Below are 15285 nucleotides of genomic sequence, written 5' to 3'. Positions count from 1 at the left end.
ATATCTATGTGAGCTAAAAATTTAATTATCGATGATGACGTTTGCAGTTTGCTCTAACAATTTTCAACGTTTTCGCTAATTTCTTATTTGTTTGGCGAATGTGTCGCAATATATATGAACGTTTTTCTTAGAAATACTCGTTAAGGGTAATTGGAAATATTCTTTGCAGTAGTAGCAAATATTTATAATTCTGCTTCATGATGAATGTTTTATTTGCTATAGTCTTTTTGTACATACAAATCACTGTAAGATTTATTTTGACAATGGTTCAGATAATTATTAATTAATCTTTATTTTAACTGTTTTTATCAAATCCCATATTAAAAGAGATAAATGCCGTCACTGTGTTGTAGTATTAATTTTAAACTTATTTTTAAATAACTTGCGCACGTTCAAACCGGTGTTGCATTATTTTTATTAGTCTTACGCTGTGACGCTAGAGGGCTGCAACTAGGGATTTTCATAATATAAGGTTGGTTTGGTGGCTTTTTTTTTGGATTCCCTATGCGAGAATCCGCAATCAAATATTGAAGTAATTTTTGCATGATTAGCAGTTCTCGATATACCTATACCAGGAGGAATCCGAAATCAACTGGTATTTCATATGAAACAGTTTTCGTCTTCAAAGGTTTCCGATAAATGAAATTCAGTTACTTTGCATATTCAATAGGTTATGGTCTAGAGTCACCGTATGGAGTAAAGAGTAGTAGCAGAAGAGTATTTATCTCATTTACATACTATAATTTGATGATCAAATACTTTTTTTAATATTTGTAATAAATAAAATCTATAATAAACTTAATAACATACAAATTGATTTACTTGAAAATTCAAAATATTTAAGTTCTTCTAAGGTTTTAATACCATATAACATAACAAGTTTGTAAAAGACACTTTAATCACTTGTTTTTTTTTGGCACGAAGCGTAGCGAAACGAGTATATGAAAAAATTTATCGACTTATTAGCATGTTAAACTTTTTCCTCAACCAGTGTTTGGGAATTCATTTAAAGAATGACAGAAACAGAACTAACAAATGTGAGTATAATTTCACCAATGACTAACCGATCGCTCCTAAACCCGGAAATGTCCCAGGTGACTCGAGACCGTAGGTAACGAAGATGACGTTTTAATAGTATATTATGCAACAAGTGTGGTAAACGGCATTTGGCTCACGGGTTTATTTGGCAAGTGTTTAATAAACGAGTTTTTAAAAAGTTTATCAAACGTGTTGCATACTGACCGTTAGTTTTTGGGTACATTTTTCCAAAACAACACGAATACATTCATGTGACCGTCATAATTGACAAACGTCAAAATTCAAATCTTGTCCTAAAATCTCCGAAAACATCCGATTGCTCCAAAACCCGTGCGGTAATATCCCGGAAATTTCCGAAGTGGCTCGGATCCGTGGGAATTCGGTATTTTATAAAAAAGAGTAGAAAAAGTGACATTTTCAGTACGCTTACATTATTGGGTATTTTAGAGCAGGGAGGTTATTTAATGAATAATTTTAAAATGACACACTTGCAAGATGTAAAGCTGTTTTTAGGCATACGCATAGTGGACGTTCGTCGTCTGTGACGTAGATATAAAATATGAAGAGTCATTTCTGAACCAAATAGGTAGAGGAACCAAAACACTGTTGTAGTATGAACACAATCTAATGTTCAAAAGCATATAACCATTTATTAATAAATCATGAGTATACAGTAGTTTATAATTATTTTTGTAAATTTATTAAAAATAAATATGTCAAATTCATTCATCGACTCATATTACGAACATCTTCTGCAATCCTCGATCTAACCTTTTCTCTACTTCTACTGCTTCGTTGATGATCCGATCTGTGACCGTTATCACCTCCAACAATAGAAACCTTTTTCTCTTCAACATTCCCTTTCAAATTGTATGTAACTGGCAGATTTTGGAGAATTAATTTTTGATCTTGCGGTATAGGCTCCACGCTCGGTAATATGATACTCAACTTGGGTACCACTTGTTGATTTTGCATGCCAAATGGGTAATTGTTCAGTTTTAAGTGATTGTACAATTGGGGATATACGGGAAGTTCGAACTGATACGGAATTTCCGTGCGCAACTGGGAAGTATTTTCTAGACGTTCGGGCGTCGGCTGGTTACTTTTCTGCTTCTTGTAATCGAACGGTCTAGCATTCTGAAATTCGACAGAAGATGATTCGTCGGATGTCCAGTCATATTTGACGTGATCTTCGTAATCGTGTTGTTTCTTAGTTTTTGGGTTAACTTCTTTGGAACTCTGGTTTCTATTTTTGTTGTGTTTTGGTTTGGGATGGTATCGCTGCGCAAGCCTTTTGGATTTGTTCTGCAAGAAAAAAAACCCGTTTGCAGTGACAAAACTTCATCTAATAAACGTACAATAAAAATTATCAACTGGTACTGGTTGTACTTTGAATTCCAGGGTCGCCTGGAATTACAACTATCTATGAAGAGTATTCAAAAGTCAAAACAATTTACTGCAATGGCTAAGACGTTTTTATAGTGTATAATGATAATTCAATACTAGCAATACTGTTTTACATAGCCGCCATTTAAAATGTAGTATATTAAAAGGGATGATCTAAACTTGCAGTAACTGCAACTAATCTGGAAACCTACTTCTTCGAACTGGAAAATGATGCCGGGGAATGGAGCGAATGATTTTAAATGAGCCTTAAAATTTAGCTGCTTATTAAAGAAAATCAACCATATACACTATTCTAGCATCTTGGTTTTATACGTCGAATCCTACGTAGGCTAGTAAAATTTTTTCATGGTACCTTGTCACGCGCTTGTGTATGTATACATTAATTAGGAATTTAACAATCGATAGTACCATCAAACTCAGTAAGAGTAACGAACAGTATACAAATATGAGAACTACAACTTTCAAAACGTATTAACTATTAGCGTATGTATGGGAAGATCTTAAGTGGATTGGCATTTATGGGGAGGGACTGCTCAACGATGCTGTAAAGGAAGCAATTTGTGAAAAGAAGAATTAACATATTTTCCGACAGTCGGGTGGCCAAAGGCGTTAAAAACACATCTCCTCCTACGACTATATGTATATCTATGTTAGAGTGCTGTAAGAAAGTAACACTGACATACAAGGTAATGAAAAAGCGAGCCTACTAGGGAGGAAAGGAGTCAATACGCCAGCAATAGGCCCACAGCACGTCAATCGCCAAGGAATGCAAGCCTGAATAGCAGAGGAAACTCGCAAATACTGGCCGTGGGGGAGTTAAGTGGAAGTAAGTCCTACGAAGCACGCAAGCAATGCACGGACCAAATCTGAAAATTCTCGTAGCACCGGACACTGCAGCTTCAAATATCATATGCACAAGATAGGCCTGGTCAATGATGAGAGCAAATGCAGACTATGGAAAGAATCAGGTAGTCAAAACTGGGGACCGAAACCGTTAAACTTGAGGACCTGCTTAGATAGCCCCTCACAGAATAACTGACTTTTTGCGAAGCCCGCGTGAATCCTAACCATCTTAAGTTTCATACAGAACAAAGGGAAACGCCATTTCTTTTCTTAAAAATTGGTAGGTATTGTTTTAAAATTAAAAAAAAAAGCAAAATAAAAATAAAACATCCAAAAACCAGTTTTTGAGTTAATAATAAATGAATATTTTGATGGCGCACTGCCGGATTTAAAGTAAACATCTTCGTTACATTGGGGGAAAAATATATTACGTTATCTGCATAAAAAATAGTTATAATCATTCACCGTCATGCGCCTTGTTTACGATATAGGTAGTGTACAGGCTTTAGTGTGACTATCAGCAAGATAGTAGTTGTTATTCTTGCTTAAAACGTTAAAAAAAAGATATTGCATAAAAGTTTCAGAAGATGAATTTATGAATTAACAAATTATCATGTTTATGTCCCATAGAACAAAGAAATGTTGGGTGTACCTTTTTCCTGTAGCTATTTTCAAGACTTTCTTCAAAGTACTTTGGTCTTTCCTTGCTGTATTGTTCGAAACTTCCGCTAAGCTGGTAGTCATGTTCCGCTGGCTCTTCCCTGACATGTTTTTGTTTCTTTTTCGCATGATTGTGGTGTTTATAGCTTGTTCTATAACCGCAAAACTGGTTGATCACCTGATATTCGACTTATATACGATTTACCTGTGACCTTTCTGAGGGCTACTCTCTTTTAAGATTATCCTGTGATAGATGTCTCGCTTTTGGTGGTCGCACTCCACTACAACCACACTCAGTAACCACAGCGATAATACGCATTTTACGAGGAAAAATTTTATTCCGAACATGTTTACTAGCAAAACTCGTTCGAAGATCTCCGCGGAAAATAAAAGAAATCATGCTTAAATGTTTACACGCACGGTTGGGAGAAAATTTTTCTACGTTCGTGAGAGAAAAGGGTGTTTCGTGATACAGGATTAAGAATAGTATGCAGAACCGTCTCATGCAAAATTAATTTTAAAATGGCCCCACAGATTTTCAAGTATTCTAAAGGGTGCGAAGCACAAAGTTTAAAACAACAAAACAATAATACACGTAAATATTCAGATTCAATAGTTCCAGAGTGTTGGTAACCCAAGTGAATCAAATAACCGCTAGATTTAACGCCTGTCTGCAAGTTCTCTCTCTCAATACGGATCTGCATTTAATTAATGCGTTAATTAAGAGTAATTAAGTAGAAATCTAATCCTATGGTCTGTGCCTCTATGCCGTCCAGCTAAAATTATTGGCATTGCAAATAATAATTATAACAATTCATTTCTTCTATTAAATCATGTCATTGTTACTTTTTTCCGACGAAAGTTCTTGGATTATTTCTCACAAAGAAAAAAAAGAAGAGAAGAAAAGAATTTTTATGCTGATTTTACCAATTTACGATAGTGGAAACTGAAGACATTTTCATACATGGCGTACAGTTTATCAACGTGTTTCATACTATACTTTTTCTATGACTACTAGTTTTTGAAAATACAAAATAGCACGAATGCCATCACTGACCTGCGACGTGACTGTCACGATTGATAAACGTGAAAGGTATTTTACAGCGAGTAGAAAAATGGTATATTATGCAATAAGTGCGGTAAGAGGCATTTGACTCATGAGTTTGACACCAGCGGAGCGAGTGTTAAATAAACGAGTGACTTAAACAGTTTACCGAACGTGTTGCATATTATACTTTTTCTACGACCGTTAGGTTTTGGGTACATTTTCGCAAAACAACACGAATACATTCACTGCTGTAAAATCCCGGAAATGTCCGAAGTGGCTCGGATCCATGGGAAACGAAACTGACGTGATAAAGTGACGTTTCCCGCACGCTAGATCAGTGTGCAATTAGGTATTCTACAGACGGGAGTAGAAAAACTCTTAATCTCACTCGTTTATTAAACACTCGTTCCGCTGCTCTCCGCTCGAGTCAAATAAACCTGTGAGTCAAATGCCGTTTACCGCACTTGTTGCATAATATACTATAGCCATTTTGAATGAGTTGAGTTCTATTTTTTTTTCATTTTTACATGTAAAGACATGTATCTATATAATGAATTAATTAACTAATTAAAGAATATTAAATTATATTAAATATTAAACTGCTTGCTGCATTAAAAACCAATAAAATTTATAAAAATACCAATTCTATTTAAATTTTGTCTTCCTGTTTGCGGAAACCAAAATATTTCCTACGCTTTTATACACTAATACCCTAAATCACCCAAAAAATTACCTCGCGAAGTTTTAACCCTGTATTAGTCTAACGAGTAGAGGGTTTTCTTGCTCTGACAGGAATGTGCAAGAGTGAAGGGTTTTCCATATGAATGTTGTTACAATTAGAAGAACGACGAGGAAAAATATGAAAAAAGCGTTAAAAATAGCAATTATTTATTAAAAATCAATGAAAACAGTAACTAAGTTATAATCCTTTCAGCACTGCTTAATCTGTCCTTAACTATTTTTTATGTTTTCCACGCACTGAGATGATGCGATATTATCGGTTACCTAGAATCGATCGACGACGTCCGTTTGTCAACCACCGACACTGGCTCCATCTACCAACCGCAAATTCAAATCATCGCGATCCCGAACATAACAACGAACCCACCGAATATAGAGACGTACTGTCGCAGTCCGTTTTTCCTGTCGTCTTGCAGGATCTCGAAAAACACGACATACAGTAGCGTACCAGAAGCGAGACCCTGCAAGATGGCGGAGACCGTATCCGCCGACGTCATCTCCGAATCACTCAGCAATATACCGGCGCCGATACCCAACGGGCTGACGACCGCAAAAATAAACACGTAAACGACTACGAGGGGGGTTCTCAGCCCCGACGTCACCAACTCGACGCCTATACAAAACGCTATTACTAATTTATGGGCGCTCACTGCTCCGAACATGTACCAAACATTGGCGGCGCTAGACTCCAAACCCACAGAAAGTCCCTCGAACAGTTCGTGAATCGACAACGCTAATACGACAAGCATGCCTTGAATGACTGCAAGAGTGGATCGCGAATTGTCGACGAACAGGTGACTGTGGTCTGTGTGCCTGCTGCATTTGTGGTCCGTGTCTTCGTGGAGGTTGTCTTCAATGCTTTCCGCGAAACAGGAATCTTCTTTTTCACCACGGCGAATTGATAGTGAACGCGCGACCGGTGCCATGTTGTCCGCCATCTTTTCCCTCCTGAAACGAAAATCCGACCATGTGTAGCATGTTATTGAAATGACATCACATTATAATTATTAAATATTCAGGGTATTCGGGAAAATAGCTCCAAACGTTTGGTGTAAAATGGTTGTTGTGTCACTAACGTGGCACTAAGATTGAAATAGCAAGGGAACAACTAAATTTTAGAAACTAGATGACTTCTAAGGCACAGTCGTTTATATGTCTATGGTAACAACGTATGTATTTTCGACTTTCCCTTGGAAATCGAATGGCGTTTTCCCTAAACCAAATCTTAGTTTACGGTCTATGATGCAATATAACGCCACTTTCTCATTGCTGAGCTTTGAAATGAACTAGAACTACAGTAAAAAACGAACATATTTAAGGTGAAATTCCATTTTATTTTTCAATTATTTGTTTTCCGCAGCTAAATTAAACAAGTTGCAATGGTATATTATGCAACAAGTGCGGTAAACGGCATTTGAGTCACGAGTTTATTCGGTACGAGCGGAGCGAGTGTTTAATCAACAAGTCAGTTAAAAAGTTTACCGAACGTGTTGCATACTTAATTTGACACGAGCGGAGCGAGTGACTTAAAAAGTTTACCGAACCTGTTGAATGCCATACTTTGTCTACGACCGTTAATTTTGGGGTACATTTTCGCAAAAGAACATGAATACATTCATTGACATGATGATCAGAATTGACAAACGTCAAAATTCAAAGCATCGGAAATATGTGCGAAAACATCCGAATACACCCAAACCCGTGCGGTAAAATCCCGGAAATGTCCGAAGTGGCTCGGATCCGTGGAAAACGAAACTGACGTGGTAAAGTGACGCTTCCCGCACGCTAGATCGGTGTGTAATTAAGTATTTTACAGACGGGAGTAGAAAAATTAAGTTATAGCACTGATAATTTGGTACATTAGGTACTTTTCATTAAGTAATGGACAAACAATTGACGTTCACTGTTCTAATGGTTGTTGTTCATAGCCACGGGCAATTCATATCCTTTGTGGAATACTTATCCCAACACTTTCATTCAGCTGTGGCCTTCCCACAATAACAGAATCAGTTTCTTAACAAAATTTCAGTAGAGCGAAAGTTACTAGGTAAATGATAAACTAGTAAAGCTTTAAAAAAAATACAGAAAACGCTGATTTGAAATATAGGTTATGTGTTTCCACGACGTCGACGTCGTTCTCGTGACATAATACAAGGTGACACAGACGATTTGATCGATTTTTACAAACCACGTCGATTCCAAACTTTGAATGGGTGTAAAATTAATAAAAGTCGATGGATTTAAAAAATGTTTGGCAGGTGAATCCAGAAAATTGAAAAAATTGAGTGCAAGCAGTCTATTGAGATCAAATAAGCTTTTATTACACGAACTCGACCAGGGAAAATATATACTATATAGTGTTATGACTAAAAATCATATTGCATTTTATAGAGTGGTTAGAATTTTTAGCTTTAACCTACCTGTGAAGGTAAACGTGGACGCACTCCTCCACAAAGTACATAATGAAAAAGCCGAGACACATCAGCAACTCGGCGGGATGGATTTCGACGTCCGGAGTTAGGTCGAGTTCTTCGAATTTTTCGGATACTTCCGGTACGAGGTGCAGGAACGTAGTGCAGAGCAAAACACCGCCCCCGAAGGCGAGCAACATTTTGACGATCCGATTGTTTTTCGTGTCCGAATGGCCCTTGACTATACACCTGTTCAACCTGATGGGGCAACACCCCAGAGTTAACGAACAGGCGAAGAGGACCGCCATAGCTGTCACCTTGGCAACAGTGGGATTCCCACCGTCGTCTGGATTCGCGTGTTGGGCATGGTATAACGTTATTGCCGCCATTTCCTGCGCAAACGTGCCAATCAATTGGTGCGCGAAGAGAAAAGTGGATTTGTAAGCTTGACGTTCAATTTCCAATGAGTGAACTCGATCTAAAGTGGAATGGCAATGGCGCAAATTTTACAATAGGAAAACACTGCTAATTATATGGATTCGCTTTTGGAGTAGTCAGAGATTTATTTATTTTTTTCTAAATAATACATCATCATGTCATACATGATAAAATCAAATTAACAATTTTCATTTATGAAATTACTTATTTATATAACGTGAAAACGCTTTACTTAGCCAAAAAAAATTCCCTTGGCCAAATATGTCGTTAATGCAACCGTATGATACACAATAATCACAGCAGCTTAAAATTATTAGTAGGTATTCCACATACACACATATTTCTAAGCCGCTTAGTTTAAAGATGATGAAACAAAAAACTGGTAGAGTTGAGAAATAATATAAACAACCTTTATTAGTTATCTGAGGTATTAACGCGTATGACAAAGAAAACAATTCCAATTTAGATCGAGTTCCCTGTTTCTACACTAAGATAATTTTTTACATTGTTTACTTCGTTATAACAAATATTTCATGATACATAGCTTTATTATAGGAGCGAAAGTACTAGCACGCGCGTTTATGCAAAAAAGAACTCTAGAACACCAAATGTAAATTTTGAAGTCTCACGACTATCTTGATTGTATGGATAGATAATACGTGACACATTTAAGATGAAGCGGTAGCACATAAGCGATTTCACAAATCTTTTTAATATAAAGTTGCCGATTTTTTTAGATATACTTCAAATTTGCGAATTATTACGCGACGGATTAAACGATTAGACACTTTTTTCGGTAACAGCAGTGCGTGGGTTGAACGATAGGTAAAAGTGTTTTCGGCATTATTACATTTATCCACTTACCGCGTGTAGTGCACCGCGTTCAAGCGTGCGGCACAAATGAAACTACTTACATATAAAATAGTTTAAAAACCTTTCAAGATTATTTATTGCCGCGTTTGTTTGTTTTTATGTTAAGTACTCACTCATTTTATTCGTCTTAGTTTTGCAAAACACCTACGAAGTCAACGAATGAAAAAATAATAGGTAGGTTACAGGTTATAGCATAATTTAAGTGTTTTCTTACCTTATAGATATCGAAATTATTTTAATTTGTTGCAAAAAAATTTCGTAATGTCTGGAAAGTATCACAGATACAATACCTAGATTAAAACGTGCTGGGAACATTTATCCTTATTTAAGTACCTCTCGGTATCTGTATACAGATAACAGATTCAATAAAGATTATGCCTGTATCTAGGTGTCTTGGCAAGCGATTTCTTAAAGTGAAGTAATATTAAAATAACTGATATGGAATTGGAGGAGAAATCAATTAATACCAAAATCCAGCAAACAAAATGACGTTACACACACTATACAATATAATCGACATTATCAAGAATAACAATTTTTGGTACATGATTAGCCGCCCTTCGAGCAATTGGGGTAGTTGGCCACCTTCTACTATCAGTAAACACACCTTGCCTCAACGGAATTGGGAACTCGTGGTGGTACCCAGCTCCAGCAGCTAACTTGCTTTCTTTACTCCACACACAAAGAGTGTGAAGTGCCCTGCCACACTGCTGAGCGAGCCACTCACTGAATTAAAGGTGAAGGGGTGATGCAAAAACAGCACAGTTCCAAAGATATAGAAGGTGTCTTTATTCACTTACAACTAACCAACTCTACTTGATATGTCCACCTTGCTTTGCTTTATTTGGCAGTCAAAATTTAATAACGCAGTACTCTGAAGAGGAATTCTGGGAAAATAATTGATACTTTTATATTAAATTCATTATATTCATACATTAAATTACTAAACTTATTGTCTCACCATGTAGAATCTTGCTATACTCCTAAAGAACGATTTAATGTTCCCTCTGTTATACTAAAAAAATATTTTTCCCATAAATTTTTACATAAATTATATAGCCGACTGCTCGGAACTTATCCAACTTATTTTCCATGTCCTTCAAGAACTGGTAGGAAGTCACCAGAATTTCACCTAATAATATAACAAGATAGAATTTTTGATTATGTTACTATAAGGGAAAGCGTTTTCTACAATGTACTGTACTGCTACAATGTACTGCTTCACATCCATCATACTGAATTTTCTCTTTTTTTTTTTGGATCAAAACAGTGACTAAAACAAACTAAAATTTCTCTTGACAATAAAAAAAATATTTCATTAAATTACAAAAATATTCAAAAAGCTCTAAAAAGCTTAGGTTAATAACCAGAGTTAATGATTAGGAAGTACATTCGAATGACTTTTCAATTTAAACCCATAAATTCTACATCGGATTTCAATAATGACCGATTGTCCCTGGTGAACGGCCTATTTTTGGACAAAAGAATAATAAATTTGACGGTAATTTCCAATGCAGCGTCATCATACCGTCGCCTAGGCAACTAAATTTGTTGTTTCAAGTTTCAGATTTACGACACGCGCACAGCGCTCTAAACTCCAATTATATATTGACCTTTTGTGCGCTAGATGGTGCTGATCACATTTGTCGTCGGAAACTTGATTGAAGTGGCTTTTGGAATAATAATTTTCGAAATGAAGCCATTTCGTATACTTTTGAACGTAGATCTCTGAATCTGATTTGTTTTATTACAGAGAAGAAAATAGTTTCAGAACGTCTGCGGAGCATAGCATTAATTCACTTAATTTACTAAACTTTTACGACGGCACAAATAACTTTGCAGATAGCCTAGACCTGGAATAAATAGTTATGGTTTGTTACATTTATGGAAACCGAAAAATGATCTTTTTTTAGGAGGGTATGTTCTACACAAAGAACTTTGCAAATAGCCTAAACCTGGAATAAATATATATGGTTTGTTACATTTATGGAAACTGAAAAATGGTCTTTTTATCTGAGGGTCTGTTCAAAATTAAATGCACCCAAAACTTCACCTTAACACACGCCAAAATATGTACAAATTTCACATAATTTTCTATTTCCCCTTTTATTTACTTACTCAGTAAACTACATTTTTGCAGAGGTCTACATAAAACTATAACAATGGGCGATTAAATCACAAATCCGAAAGGCAAACAATTGATTTAATTAAATATTTGTAAATGTAAAACTTTAGCTGTTGAGTTGCCGCGAGCTGACTCTTTTCGGACCATATGTTAGTAAACGTAAGAAATCTCTGTAATATAATTTTTTCTACTTCGGTCTGTGAAATGCATAATTACACACTGATCTAACATGCGGGAAGGTCCACTTTATCATTTCAGTTTCGTTTCGCACGGATCTGAACCACTTCGGACATTTCCGGGATTTTACTGCAAGGGTTTGGGAGCAATCGGATGTTTTAGGAGATATTTCCCACACCTTGAATTCTGACGTTTATCAATTCTGACGGTCATGTCAGTAAATGTATTCGTGTTGTTTTGCGAAAATGTACCCAAAAACTAACGGTCGTAGAAAAAGTATAGTATGCAACACGTTCGGTAAACTTTTTAACTCACTCGTTTATTAAACACTCGCTCCGCTTGTGTCAAATAAACTCGTGAGTTAAATGCCGTTTACCGCACTTGTTGCACTATTTTCCTGCAAACGGAGATACGTGTAAAGACACCTTTAACCATTTTAAAAGTAGTTGATATGCTTCAATAAAAATGTGATATGATGACCACTCGCATGGATTCCTTAAAATGTTTCCTTGAAACATGTTTACCGTGTATTAAAGAGACAAAAAAATATTTTTCGGGTAGCTTAAGCCTTCAAATAAACTATTTTTCAGAAGTTCCCACATTTTCTAGGAAACCCGCTACATGAATCTTAAGCAAGTTGTTTATTCCGCCAACACCCTAGATTACATTAATAAATAAAGTTGACAAAGAGCCTAGGAATGATAGTTATGATAATTAGAATATTCCATTGAAATATTATGTATGTATTACGTTGAATGAAATTTGGCAACGCTCGAAAAATTAATTCGTCTGTTTACGTTTTCGGCACCGAACTCTGGAATATTCTTAGACAATATTTAATCGTACGGGAGGCGAGAATCTCGCAGTGTTGTGTCGGAAATCGCGAGAATATTTTCGAAAACATGGATCTGTCGCTTTTGCCTCTTATGATCGACTCCGGTCCACTGTCACCGGCATCCAGATGGGCAGCATCCCCGCTGATTACACCCGAAGAATTCGCATGGCCCACCAGGAGGCTCCTGAGTCAAATATCCCAGTTTGACAACAGCAACCTTGTCGTCGTGGACAAGGACAAGTTTCAAGTCCACGTGGATGTGCAACAGTTTAAACCGAACGAAATCTCGGTGAAGCTAAACGATGATAACACTGTAACCGTTGAGGGCAAACACGAGGAGAGGCAGGACGAACACGGTTATGTGGCCAGGAGTTTCGTGCGTAGGTACCAATTGCCCGATGACGTAGATGTGGAAAAATTGGCATCGAAACTGTCATCTGACGGAGTACTCACGATTTCGGCTCCCAAAAAGGCGAGAGGTAAGACGGAAGAGTATAGGGAGATCCCAATCACCAGGGTCGGCCCTGTCAAATCACCGGAGACGAAAACAGCTGAAGAAAGCAAGCAGTAGGCAGCATACAAGCTTCATGTTTAAATTATTTTTTGTTATTTCGAAATAAACCTTATTTATAGCACGCTTTTGAAGTGTATTTCCCAACTGTTGATTTAATTTCAGTAGTGCACATTTGCTTCTGGTAAAAAATCCAAAGACATTGAACTTTGGTTTAATGGTACATTATACATTCGCAAATGCATGATTTAGTATATTGTTTGCGAACATATCATATTATATATTTATGTTTACACGAGCACAGTGTCCATTCAATTTTTATCTAGCGACATATGCTAGACATAAAAATTGCGAAATTGTTCAGGTTATATATAACATTTTGACGTCCTTAGGAATGCGTTTTTGATGTAATGTAATAAAACAATAGTAAAGTATTTTATTTACCATCCTTGAGTTTAAAAACGCATGTGTTTTTCATGAGTTGGCAGGCAACCATTTTGACGCTTCGAGTGGCGGCATTGGATGAATGACAGCCATTTTTTTTCGAGAACAGTCTAGCCTATAAATCTTCGAATTTTTGGTTTTTAACGTCTGACTGGTCCGGGTAATCACCATTACTTTTTGGAAATCGTTACGCTCCATTTTGTTTAATATTTCTCGTCTTATCCATAAACCATATCCGAGTCAAAAAGGTTAAACCAAATTTAAAATTATTCGTTTCTATTTGGCACTTTTTTATCGCATTTTCCGGAAAAAATCCCAAAATAAAAATGTTTTTCATTGTTTTATTCACAACGCGTAAGGAAAAATATATAACAAATATAAAATTATATAAGCAGTAAGTTTTTGAAATAGATGGTTTGTAAGTGTTAACTTTTTACGCATAAAAAAAGCTTTTTTTACTTGTACCGAGTTTGATACCGTGCTTAGGTTTTAATTATAATTTTTTTTTTTCAGAAATAACTTATGCGTATCTTGCGCATTGTTCTTAGAATTACAACTAAACTTTTTAACTTTTTATTCAGATTCGAGAAAAAAAAAAACAAATATTTATTTTCCAATCACATTTATTTCACATAATGTATAAATAAATTCTTATGGCAAAAAACGGAACATTTACTGTGTACTGTAATAGCGTTACTATATAACAATATGAAGAAATACAAAATAAATAAGTAAACAAAACCTAACCTAACAGTCTAACAAAGTGAAATTAAATTAATTATTACGAATTTTTGGCATTTTACTTCTTTTTCTCCCCTTCCGTCACCGATTTCTGCTCTACGTTCTTAACCGGGCCCGTCCTCTGTACCGGTATCTCCCTGTACTCCAGCTGCTTGCCTTCCGGCTTCTTGGGGGCCGCGATACTCAGCACACCATCAGAGGACAGCTTCGACTGCAACTTCTGGGCGTCTACGTCATCCGGCAAGACATACCTTCGCACAAAATGCCTAGAAATAAACCCGTGTTCGTCCTGCTTCTCCTCGTGCTTGCCCTCAACGGTTACAGTATTGTCGCCGGAAAATTTGACGGTAATTTCTTCGGGTTTAAACTGCTGCACGTCGATGTTGGCCTGGAAATGGTCCTTGTCGATGGTGATGGACGTATCTTTGTCGAGCTGCGCCAGCTGGTTGAGGGTGTTGGTCAACGTGGACAACGTCTGAAGCGGCCAGACGAATTCTTCCACAGCTGGACGCCTCAGCACCGGACACTGGTGCTGGTCACCGAACAACAACGGTAATAGAGACATTTTCTTAAAGACGCTTTGAGAACTTAACTGAGATCACTCTCGCTATCGTTTTGAATCGATACTGATGGCGGTGTTGCGGCGGAGACGGGTTTTTATACGAAAGCCCCCGCGCATCCAGAATGTTCGAGGTAGGTCGGGATTGTGAGTAAACAAGCGATCGATCGAAGGCGCCATGGAGCGTTCGAGAATATCCGTCCGTTAACGTTCGTTGGATGCTGGTCCGCGTAACCCTTATTTTCTCTAGAAGTTTCCGTTAGTTTAGAAAATTATTTTTCGGGTTTGTTTCGTGAAGATGCAGATGCTTAAACTTTGGACTTATCTGTATTTTCTATTACTTCTATAGACTTGATTCCCAATTCGCTAATTCTATTTGCAAAAATTTTTACAGATAAAGTTAGCAGCTGTTTTTAGTGTAAAATAATTCAGAA

General features: G+C 36.7%; 4 protein-coding genes across 9 annotated transcripts; 1 reads left to right on the top strand and 3 right to left on the bottom strand.

The window, feature by feature from the left end:
• Window positions 1-1695: 1695 nt before the first annotated feature.
• LOC132698422 (uncharacterized) lies at window positions 1696-4347 on the bottom strand. Its single transcript, XM_060664464.1, has 3 exons — window positions 4154-4347; window positions 3941-4100; window positions 1696-2343 (listed from the first exon to the last, which is right to left on the bottom strand). Exons 1-3 carry the CDS (start codon window positions 4294-4296, stop codon window positions 1765-1767), a joined length of 882 nt encoding a protein of 293 aa, XP_060520447.1. The 5' UTR covers window positions 4297-4347; the 3' UTR covers window positions 1696-1764.
• Window positions 4348-5903: 1556 nt separating this feature from the next.
• On the bottom strand, window positions 5904-11701 carry LOC132697787 (zinc transporter ZIP1-like). Of its 6 annotated transcripts, none has more exons than XM_060663433.1 (3): window positions 11578-11701; window positions 8158-8540; window positions 5904-6685 (listed from the first exon to the last, which is right to left on the bottom strand). In XM_060663433.1, exons 2-3 carry the CDS (start codon window positions 8535-8537, stop codon window positions 6067-6069), a joined length of 999 nt encoding a protein of 332 aa, XP_060519416.1. In that variant the 5' UTR covers window positions 8538-8540; window positions 11578-11701; the 3' UTR covers window positions 5904-6066. The 6 variants fall into 6 exon arrangements, with proteins under 6 accessions (XP_060519416.1, XP_060519415.1, XP_060519412.1 ...); XM_060663432.1 differs by lacking the exon at window positions 11578-11701 and adding an exon at window positions 10787-10915 and having other exon boundaries at window positions 8158-10732; XM_060663429.1 differs by lacking the exon at window positions 11578-11701 and adding an exon at window positions 9451-10838.
• An 886-nt stretch (window positions 11702-12587) lies between these two features.
• On the top strand, window positions 12588-13231 carry LOC132697789 (protein lethal(2)essential for life-like). Its single transcript, XM_060663435.1, has one exon. It carries the CDS (start codon window positions 12664-12666, stop codon window positions 13165-13167), a length of 504 nt encoding a protein of 167 aa, XP_060519418.1. The 5' UTR covers window positions 12588-12663; the 3' UTR covers window positions 13168-13231.
• A 151-nt stretch (window positions 13232-13382) lies between these two features.
• LOC132697788 (protein lethal(2)essential for life-like) lies at window positions 13383-14947 on the bottom strand. The gene has a single exon (XM_060663434.1). It carries the CDS (start codon window positions 14855-14857, stop codon window positions 14351-14353), a length of 507 nt encoding a protein of 168 aa, XP_060519417.1. The 5' UTR covers window positions 14858-14947; the 3' UTR covers window positions 13383-14350.
• Between the last annotated feature and the right edge of the window lie 338 nt (window positions 14948-15285).

Source organism: Cylas formicarius, unplaced genomic scaffold (assembly GCF_029955315.1).
Source record: "Cylas formicarius isolate icCylForm1 unplaced genomic scaffold, icCylForm1.1 PGA_scaffold_2__14_contigs__length_35257938, whole genome shotgun sequence".
Taxonomy (NCBI): domain Eukaryota; kingdom Metazoa; phylum Arthropoda; class Insecta; order Coleoptera; family Brentidae; genus Cylas; species Cylas formicarius.
Note: the sequence above shows the minus strand (reverse complement) of the source record. Positions and strands in the feature narration are given on the sequence as shown.

Bases quoted from the DNA above. Each gene is read 5' to 3' on its own strand.
- LOC132697788 (XM_060663434.1), bottom strand. From the start codon at position 14,857: ATGTCTCTATTACCGTTGTTGTTCGGTGACCAGCACCAGTGTCCGGTG.
- LOC132697787 (XM_060663433.1), bottom strand. From the start codon at position 8,537: ATGGCGGCAATAACGTTATACCATGCCCAACACGCGAATCCAGACGAC. The intron at 6,686-8,157 runs GTAGGTTAAAGC...TTTTCGTTTCAG, and splicing joins GTCCACGTTTACCTTCACAG to GAGGGAAAAGATGGCGGACA.
- LOC132698422 (XM_060664464.1), bottom strand. From the start codon at position 4,296: ATGTTCGGAATAAAATTTTTCCTCGTAAAATGCGTATTATCGCTGTGG. The intron at 4,101-4,153 runs GTAAATCGTATA...TTGCGGTTATAG, and splicing joins AGCCCTCAGAAAGGTCACAG to AACAAGCTATAAACACCACA. The intron at 2,344-3,940 runs GTACACCCAACA...TTTTTCTTGCAG, and splicing joins AAAATAGCTACAGGAAAAAG to AACAAATCCAAAAGGCTTGC.
- LOC132697789 (XM_060663435.1), top strand. From the start codon at position 12,664: ATGGATCTGTCGCTTTTGCCTCTTATGATCGACTCCGGTCCACTGTCA.